Raw genomic sequence first — 10,573 nt, 5'->3', positions numbered from 1 at the left:
AAAGCCCTTCTTAGTGAAGTACTTGTCTATCTCACTATACCAAGCTCGTGGAGCTTGCTTCAGCCCATAAAGGGTCTTTTTCAGTTTGTACACTTTATGTTCTCCCCCATTCACCAAGAATCTCGGTGGTTGCTCAATATATATCTCTTCTTCAAGTGTCCCATTTAAAAAAGCAGATTTAACATCAAGCTGGTATATTTCCCAGCATCTTTGAGCAGCAAGAGCAATGATAGTTCTTATAGTTTCAAGTCTTGCAACTGGTACAAAAGTTTCATAGAAATCAATACCTAGCTTTTGCGCGAATCCTTTGGCGACAAGCCTTGCTTTGTGCTTTTGAATGCTGCCATCTTAATTAAACTTAGTCTTGTATATCCACTTCACTTCAATTACATCTCTTCCTTTAGGCCGATCAACAAGCTCCCATGTATGGTTGTTTTCTATCATACCCATCTCTGCTTCCATTGCTTTGACCTAAACTTCTTGCTGTTTTGCTTCTTCAAAGCTTCCAGGTTCTAGGACAGAAAAATTGCATGCCTCATACACTTCACTCAGACTTTGCATCCTTCTTGGAGGACTTTCAGGTGAAGAGTTGATGGGAGAAGACAATCCCGAGCTTGAGCTTGGATTTGATGGGGCTGTAAATGACTGAGAGGAAGCTCCATCATCTGAAATTTCTGGAGTATTGTGCTCCACTTCACATGTTTCAGATGGAATCTCCTGCACTCTATGGTTAGTCCACTCCCATGAAGCTTTTTCATCAAAAATAACATCTCTACTGATGAATAATTTTTTAGTTTCAATATTATAAAGCTGATACCCTTTTGTCTCTGAGCTATATCCAACAAAGATACATTTTTCACTTTTCATATCAAACTTTGCTCTCTTCACACTAGGAATGTGTGAGTAGGAAATGCAACCGAAAACTTTGAAATGCCTTACCGATGGCTTGATTCCGCACCAAGCTTCAATTGGAGTCTTGTTCTTCACTGCCTTTGTTGGACTTCTGTTGAGAATATAAGCTGCTGTATGAACAGCTTCAGCCCAGAAGGTTTTTGGTAAGCCTTTCTCATTTAACATTGAGGTAGACATCTCCACAAGAGTCCGATTTTTGCGCTCAGCCACTCCATTTTGCTGTGGGTTGTATCCTGCTGTCAATTGCTTCCAAATGCCTTCATCTTTGCAATATTCTTCAAAATTTTCTGAAGTGTACTCGCCTCCTCTGTCACTTTGAATAGTCTTAATAGTCTTGCCACTTTGTTTCTCAACAAATGCCTTGAATTTCTTGAACACAAGAAAGGCCTCTGATTTTTCTTTCAAAAAATAAACCCAGGTCATTCGAGAGAAATCATCAACAAAAATAAGAAAGTACCTATTATGATTCAAAGAGGGAGTTCTCATTTGTCCACATATATCCGTGTGTATAAGCTCCAATGGTGCCTTTGCTCTCCATGAGTTTTGTTTTGGAAATGATCCACGGTGTTGCTTGCCCATTATACACCCTTCACATGGATCCAAACTGATTTCAATGTCAGGTAGTCCATTCACCATATTTTTCTGCTTTAATAGCTTTAGCCCATGGAAGTTTAGATGACAAAATCTTTTATGCCATATATAGCCAAGAATCTTCAACAACTTCTCCTTTAAAAGCTGAAACTGATTCATACTTGAATTCAATAAAAAAATTTCTGTTCTTGGTCATCTTGACAGATGCAATTGCCATAGTCTTATTTTTTCGATCATAAATTATGCAGCCATCATCTTTAAAGCAGAGACGATAGCCATTCTCCACTAGTTGCCCAACACTTAGCAAGTTCTGTTCAAGATTAGGAACAAGCAAAACATCATGAACATGCTTCGTTCCTTTTCTAGTTTCAACAGCAATGCTTCCTTTTCCTTTGGCTTGAACAATAGCTCCATTTCCCAACCGTACCTTAGGTGTGACTGTAGTATCAATACCAACAAATATTTTTTTCATTTGGTGACATATGATTACTACACCCACTATCTAGGTACCATACACTATTCTTTTCTTCACAAGCTACTTGGCAAGCATAAAATAAATTTCCTTCATCATCATCCTTTTGCTCAGTGAAGTTAGCTTGATTATTTGTCTTAAATCTGCAATTTTTTTCAATATGCCCAAACTTTTTACAGTGATTGCATTGAGGCTTTCCACAATGCCAGCAACTTGAGGTATCATGATTTGTCTTTTTGCAAATCTTACATGACATTTTAGAGTCATTGGAGAACATACCTGTCTCATATTTTCTTTCTTCCTTCTTTGAGTCATTCTTCTTCCATCTTCTTTGTTGATTGCTTGAATCACCTTTCTTGAAGGATCTTTGAGGCTTCAAGTTGAGCTTTGATTGAAAAGCACTTTCAATCGATTGGTCTGAACGACATTGTCTCCTTTGCTCATGAGACTCCAAGGAACCCATCAATTGCTCAACGGATAAGGTGCTGAGATCCTTTGACTCTTCAATTGCTACAACAATGTAATCATATTTTTCGGGCAAGCTGATTAAGATTTTCTCAACTATCTTCTGATCAGAAATATCTTCACCATACGTCTTCATCTGATTGACCACATTAATGACTCTGGAGAAATAATCTTTTACAGATTCAGATTGCTTCATTTTTAAATTTTCAAACTCCCTTCGTAAGAATTGGAGTTTTACTGTTATGGCCTTACTGTCACCTTGAAACTCCCGTTGCAAGGTCTCCCAGGCTTGTTTGGCTGTATTGGCTCTGATGATTCTTGGAAAAATGGTTGGAGAAACTCCATTTTGAATCTTGGAGAGGGCTCTAGCATCTGTCATTCTGTTTGCATCAAGTCTCTTCCTTTGGGCATCAGAAAGTCCACTCTCATCATCAGGATCTTCGAAACCTTTTTCAACAATGTTCCAAAGACCTTCAGACAAGAGCAAAGTCCTCATTTTCACCTTCCAAAATTCATAATTTTCACCTCCAAAAACTGGAATAACAGAGAAAGAAGGAGCAGGATTTTCTGCAGCAGAGGAAGCCATCTGGTCTTGTAGTTGCTGTCTTCTTTTGTAGGAGAAATACACCCAGATATATCTATCGAAACACTACTCTGATACCAGTTGTTGGTTGTCTAAAGAACCTGAATAAAATTTTTGATTTAATCAAACTTGAGTTGCTACTGCAGAGCTCACAAATCAGATGTGCAGAGAGTAACAGAGGCAATATTCTGAAGGGATTTTTTTTATGTCTTTTTGACTTCCTTTCAAGACAGCAGGGCTTACAAATTTTTTTTAAAACATATTGGACAGTTCTGGAACATTAAAGAGAGCAAACATGATCATAGAGAAATGAAGAGACACATTGACCATACAACTTGGACTGCATAGAAAAGACAACAGTAATTAAAATAGGTTCTAAGTGCATTAACTTCCAACACTTCGGACTCTTGATGAAGGAATTCCTCCCTCTATGTTCCAGCCACCACCTGTCTCCTTCCCTCCTCTTCGCCTTCTCCTTCTATCTCTCACTCTCCGTCCTTCTCTCTCCTCCCCACTTCACCTCTTTCTCTCTTCCTCTTTATCATTCATTGTGATCTCTACTCTTTATCTCTCTCTCTCTCTCTCTCTCTCTCTTGTCCTCTTTGCTTTCTCTTATTTTGTGCTCACTCCACTCTCTCTATGGTCTCCCATGATTCCCCACCCCCTCTCTTTTTGTCCTTATTTTGTCTCTTTCTTTCTCTCCTCATGGTCCCCTAAGGCTCTGCTTCACCTTCAACTTAGGGTCAGTTTCACTTGGTATCTCTCGAGTTTAAAAAGTTTCAAAATAATCCTTTAAGTTAATTAAGTGGTTCAATATGGTCCTGCCATCCATCTTCTTTGACTTGAGCTCATAAAATTCCTTCATGAGATAGTCACATGAGACTTTTAGAACTAAAATACTTTTATAAGGAGGGATACAAAGGAGGGATGAAGAGGTTTGGAGAGGAAGAAGAGGAGGTATTGAAAGAGGAGGAGATGGTATGAGTGGTTAGGCTCAGGACTAGGTTAGATGGAGAGAAGGAATGAGGACGATGGTGGAGTTTAAAGAGGAGTAGTAGAAGGTGATGGGAGTGGGTGTGGCTCGGGTAGGGCTTGGGGCCAGATTAAATGGAGAGGAGGGATGGAAAGAAGGAATGAGGATCACGGTGGGGTTTAGAAAGGAGGAGAAGGATGTGTTGGAAGAGGAGGAGAAGGATGTGTTGGAAGAGGCTTGGGTGGGACCAGATTAGATGGAGAGGAGAGATGAGGATGGCAATAGGATTTAGAGAGGAGGAGATAGTGGAAGTAAGGAGAGGTGAGAAGAAGAGAAGAGAGAGTATTGTAGATAAATAAACTATTCCAATGAGGTCAAAATTGTTCTTTATGATGACGTCTTAATAGCATTGGATATTGAAGAGGGCTCGGGACCATATTGAGCCACTTACCTAAGTTCAGAAACTATTTTAAAACTTTTAAACTCGAGATTACTAAGTGAAAATGGTCCTAAATGAAGGGGGTGGTTAAGTAACTTTTTTTATGACCACCTTCCTCCCTCTCTCTTTCTTCTTTCTTCCTTCTTTTTTTATTTCCTTTTGGCCCTTTGTGTTCTTATCTCCCTTTTTCTTCGCCTGACCTACTATTCCCATGTGACTGGGAACCTAAACTTCACCCTCTTGACCTTCCTTCCTGGTTAGGTTGTGAGACCTCAATTTGCTAGAAAAAGCAAAAAATCACTACAGAACATTATGGATCGTATGTTCAAAAATATTAGATATCTAGATTTGTATGAAAATGTTGTTGCGTTACCCTTTAAAACTTTAAGTCAGTTCTAGGTAATGGTGGCATGAATAAAGTTATGGATGTTTTGTATACATATCCTCCTAAATTTTGAAATTTGCATGAATACCATCCTAAAATTGATATTTGCATGTATATCCTTATAAAATACTTGTTTCGCTTATATAACCTTTATTTTTCCTTTTTCTTGCATATGTGCCCACACCATCTAATGCCGTCAAAAAATTAGCGGTTTAAAATTAAAAATGACTGAAATATCCTTAATGGATAGATATGCAAAAAAAATATTTATAAGGGTATATATGCAAATAATACTTTGCGAGGGTATTCATGCAATTTCACATATTTAGGAGGGTTTACATACAAAAAATTCTAATTTTATTTTTTTTCTATTTCAGCCTCTTTTAACACTCGGATTTGTTTAGAGTGGCCTTCTACCATATGGTTGTGGAGGTTGTTAATAAATTTGAAGAGTTCAAAATTCTTCAATGATTTTGCTTAGGGATGGTTGATGTTGTTCTTCCACCCATGAGTATTGCAATAGCAAGGAAGCTTGATCATTGTAATTTATCGGGTGCCTTTAAGAGATTCTAATCCTTTACTATATTCTAATGTATGCCCTTATATATGCATCTACAACAATAAATGTTAATTATAAACAATATTTCGATGGAATAAGATATAGAAGTTGTTATAAATAAAGAAGAATAAAGTAGATTAATCCTATAATTAGTGAAAGAACTTCCATAACTCTTTTTGTTATCTAATTGTTGAATCAATTTTTTTTAAGCAATCTTTTTTATAGAAAGCATTACAGAGCAGGTACAAGACAAATCCGAGTGTTAAAATAAGTTGAAATAAAAAATTTTGCACGTAAACCCTCCTAAATATGTGAAACTGCATGAATACCTTCGCAAAGTATTATTTGTACATATACCCTTAAAAATATTTTCTTTTGCATATCTACCCATTAAGGGTATTTTAGTCATTTTCAATTTTAAACCATTAATTTTTTGACGACATTAGATGGTGTGGGCACATATGTAGGAAAAAAAATAAAAGATATACATGCAAAACAAGTATTTTATAAGGGTATTGTTGGACATATTCTGCCGCTGTGCGGGCCATACCTTGCGGGGTCCCTGAGCAGCACAGGGAGGGTCACTGTCAGCATGTCCTGCCGCCTGCCAACGGCGATGGCTTGGTTAGTAGGTGGGTTATACCCGAGGGTCCCTGAACCCATGGCGAGGCCAGGTCGGAGTCCGGGGTGGGCGAGGCCTGGTCGGAGTCGACTCGTGGCGCTGCCTTTAGTAGGGTTTAAGGAAATAGAGTTGCGCCTTCACTAACATCGGTCGGTTTTGGTGTAATAGTAGCGCTTGATCCTGACAATTAGTATCAGAGCCAGAGGTCTCGAGTTCGAAACCCAGGCATCGCGTTGGGGGGGGGGGATGTTGGACATATTCTGCCGCTGTGCGGGCCATACCTTGCGGGGTCCCTGAGCAGCACAGGGAGGGTCACTGTCAGCATGTCCTGCCGCCTGCCAACGGCGATGGCTTGGTTAGTAGGTGGGTTATACCCGAGGGTTCCTGAACCCATGGCGAGGCCAGGTCGGAGTCCGGGGTGGGCGAGGCCTGGTCGGAGTCGACTCGTGGCGCTGCCTTTGGTGGGGTTTAAGGAAATAGAGTTGCGCCTTCACTAACATCGGTCGGTTTTGGTGTAATGGTAGTGCTTGATCCTGACAGGTATACATGCAAATATCAATTTTAAAAGGGTATTCATGCAAATTTTAATATTTAAGAGGATATCTACGCAAAAAATCCTAAAATACTTGTTTTGCTTGTATACCCTTTATTTTTCTTTTTTCTTGCATATGTGCCCACACCATCTAATGCCGTCAAAAAATTACGGTTTAAAATTAAAAATGACTAAAATATCCTTAATGGGTAGATATGCAAAAGAAAATATTTATAAGGGTATATATGCAAATAATACTTTGCAAGGATATTTATGCAATTTCACATATTTAGAAGGATTTATATAAAAAAATTAATTTTATTTGTTTTTCTATTTTAGCCTGTTTTAACTGTCGGATTTATCTAGGGTGGCCTTCTACCACATGGTTGTGGAGGTTGTTAATAACTCTAAAGAGTTCGAAGTCCTTCAATGATTTTGCTTAGGGATGGTTGATGTTGTTCTTCCACCCATGAGTATAGCAATATCAAAAAAGCTTGATCATTGTAATTTATCGGGTGCCTTTAAGAGATTTTAATCCTTTTCTATATTCTAATGTATGCCCTCATATATGCATTTATAACAATAAATATTATAAGCTATATTTCGATGGAATAAGATATAGAGGTTGTTATAAATAAAGAAGAATAAAATAGATTAATCCTATAATTAGTGAAAGAACTTCCATAACTCTTTTTGTTATCTAATTGTCGAATTAATTTTTTTAAGCAATCTTTTTATGAAAAACATTGGGGAGGAGGCACTAGACAAAGGCGAGTGTTAAAACAAGTTGAAATAGAAAAAATTAAATTAAATTTTTTTGCACGTAAATCCTCCTAAATATGTGAAACTGCATGAATACCCTTGCAAAGTATTATTTGTATATATACCCTTATAAATGTTTCTTTTACATATCTATCCATTGAGAATATTTTAGTCATTTTTAATTTTAAACTGCTAATTTTTTGACGGCATTAGATGGTGTGGGTACATATGTAAGAAAAAAAATAAAGGGTATACACGCAAAACAAGTATTTATAAGGGTATACATGCAAATATCAATTTTACGAGGGTATTCATGCAATTTCAATATTTAGGAGGATATCTAAGCAAAAACCCTAAAGTTATTCTTAAGATTAATAAATAATAACAAGTACTAAATATTTGAAAAAAAAATGACATAGAAAATGATTAAAACTGAGAACTCCACTGCAAAGGAATCCACCCGGTAGAGCTCAATGGAGGCCATCTCTAGAAAGTTGCATCTCACACAAAAAATAGATGTCCGAACCATTCACTGGACCAGCCTTCTAAACGAAGTGTTCAAGGAAAACTTGGCTGCTCCCCTGCTATCCCAAACAAGAATCTTCATTCTGCACTACGGTGTGAGTGCAGCTCCTACTCCTTGCCGCACAGGGCTCAACTACTTTCCCCCCTAAGTAGCCGGCCCACCACCAACCCCTTTACCCTCCAATCCGGAATCCTCCCCCATCAATGCCGATCTCACCTTCCTCATCGTCGAAAGGTGATCTACGGGGCTTGCAGCAACACAAGGGACTGGTTAGCCTTTCGTCCGTCAGCCTCCTTGCCGGCCATCTCCCCACTCGGCCTAGACACCAAGTGTCCCGCGTCCAAGCCACCCGGGACGCCACCTCCTAGCGAAATGACGCTCGAAGCATCCCCGAGAAGCTTCGCCACCAACGCCCCTAGTGGAGACAGAGAGAGCCAAGGGTCGTCGAGGTCAAGGTTGCCCTCACCAAGGAAGAAGCTGAAGAAGAGGCAGAAGGCGGGCAATGCCCTGATCCCGCACTCCCGGACCCCGGTCGGGCCTGGCCTATCGCTCGAGCACCATGGCGCACCTAGCTCATCAGCATGGGTGGCCTAGCCTGAAATCCTAGGTCGGACTGGACGCTGGGCTCCTGGGTTGCTTGTTAAACAAGCCTCGGCCTGCGTCTGTCATCAGGACTTCTAGGCCGGTCTGCACCCAGCCTGCCCAATGCCACCTGCGTCGACTATCAAGTCGACCAGGTCATTCAATGGGTCCAAACTTGACCCGACTAGCCACAACCCTGAGCCATTTTCAACCCCAAGCCCAAGTCGCCACCCACATCGGCCGACCGATCCTTCGGGGGGAGCATCGACAAGCCAGGGGAGCTCGAACGGTTGGGTGGGGACTGCAGCCTAAAGGAGGACGACTCGGACGTAGACTCGATCCTCTTCATCGACCATGGCAATCCCTTCACAACACATAGCGGCCGGATCCTCGTGGCCACCAGCTAAAGGCCAAAGATTGGCTGCCTCACTCGAGCTGAAATCTGGCTCCCCCAGGTTACCGCCGGTCTCCACCACTATGGGCGTCCGCTCCAGGTCCTCCTCCACCACCGGCGCTGGAAATCTACAGGACGCTTCAGCATGCCCGATCCACCCACAGTTGTGGCAAAAACCGGGCATGTTCTCATAGACGAAGGATAGCCACAACACCCTTGCCTTTCCTCTAATTTGAACATCGGGCAGTAGCGGCGCAGTATCGTCGATGGCCACCTTGACTTTAGCAAAGCCCATGACCTTCTGTTACTCAATAATCCCATTGACGATGAGCAGTCGGCCAGCCACTGCTGTGATTCGAAGGATTGTCTCCCTCGACCAATATTCCACTAGATGCCGAGATAACCGAATCCAAACCACCGTAGCTTTCACAGCGTCCAAACCTGACATGAAGTCAAGAGCCCACGGCTCCATGGCCAAAAACTACCCCGCCACCACCTACGGCCCGCTGGACAGGACGAGGTCCTGGTATGCCGTTGATTTGAACCGGAGAGTGAGGTGGTCGTCGACGAGAGGCACCGCTTCAACCTCGACTTTCGTTTTTCTCCGCAGAGCAACATTCCAGGCCTCCCACTCCGCCAACACCCGGCGGCCTAGGCTACAGACCACCACCGTCGGATCCTCCCACTCCTTCCGAGAAGCCTCAATCAGCTCCTCCGAAGCTCGAGGACTGCCAAAAAGGGCCGTCGGAGCTTCTTCACCTCCACCTACAAAATCAGGTGCATTGCCCAGCCCTCGGGCTTCACCCAACTACCCATCTCCTCCCACTCGTCGGTGGACCCCGGCTCCCACCTACAGCTACGCCGCCCACTGCCTTGCTCGCCTTGGTCTTCTCCACCATCACCGATTGTGCATGGTTTTCAAAGCTTTCGCCACAGAGCGAACTAGCCATTACACTCCTCTCCCCTTCTCTGCCCGAAGAGAGTAGCGACCCCCACTTTGCCAGTACTGTTTGGTGCTAATGACAATTTTTCAGCATGTTACTTTTAATCCCAGGTATGTTGCAGCTCAAACTATCAAATTGGCATCTAAATTTGTGGAAGTCTCAGTGGATCTAAACTTCAGTTCTTCATGGCTCTAGGTTACCTGCAGCTCTGGTAGCTCCCTTTATTTATCACTACAACAGATTTATTGGATGTCCTCTCCTCATGGATTACCAAAAGTCAACTTTTATGGCTTACTTAGAGACAATATAGGTGCAGCTGGTTTTGTTATCAGGGATCATTATAGGCGACTATTGTATGATGGAGCTAGAAAATTTCATACCACTTCAGTTTCTAAGACCGACTTGAGAACAGCTTGGGAAGGTTTTATGGTGGCCGCCACCATCTTGAAATGTAAAAGAATCTTACTTGAATGTGACTCTAGGTTTGCGATATGCTGGATACAGGGGAAATCTTGCACTAATCCTAATCCTTAGTGCTGAACATTCTGCACCTTTTCTCAAACTTGGATTATTTCAATGTGTCAGGGAAGTCATTTTTTCTATAGATTGGCTAGTTGGAACATCAATGAATTTGGACTTCATGGATGGGGATGCTGTGCCTCTTGACCTAGCACTTCTGCTGCAAATGGATTCTATAGGGTTCGATTATCTTCGGCATTCATGATTTGTACTTTGATCTTTTGTTTTTGTTTTTGCATTCTCCACTTGTGGAATTACCCAAAACAAAAAATTCCATAGAACTGCCCGCCTACAAAAGTTAATTTTTTTTGTC

At 41.5% G+C, this 10,573-nt stretch overlaps 1 protein-coding gene across 1 annotated transcript; it reads right to left on the bottom strand.

Annotated features, from left to right (window-relative positions):
- Window positions 1-1,600: 1,600 nt before the first annotated feature.
- On the bottom strand, window positions 1,601-3,026 carry LOC120111184. Its single transcript, XM_039127743.1, has 2 exons — window positions 2,255-3,026; window positions 1,601-1,941 (listed from the first exon to the last, which is right to left on the bottom strand). Exons 1-2 carry the CDS (start codon window positions 3,024-3,026, stop codon window positions 1,601-1,603), a joined length of 1,113 nt encoding a protein of 370 aa, XP_038983671.1.
- Between the last annotated feature and the right edge of the window lie 7,547 nt (window positions 3,027-10,573).

This window comes from Phoenix dactylifera, chromosome 6, assembly GCF_009389715.1.
Source record: "Phoenix dactylifera cultivar Barhee BC4 chromosome 6, palm_55x_up_171113_PBpolish2nd_filt_p, whole genome shotgun sequence".
NCBI classification, from domain to species: Eukaryota; Viridiplantae; Streptophyta; class Magnoliopsida; order Arecales; family Arecaceae; genus Phoenix; species Phoenix dactylifera.
Note: the sequence above shows the minus strand (reverse complement) of the source record. Positions and strands in the feature narration are given on the sequence as shown.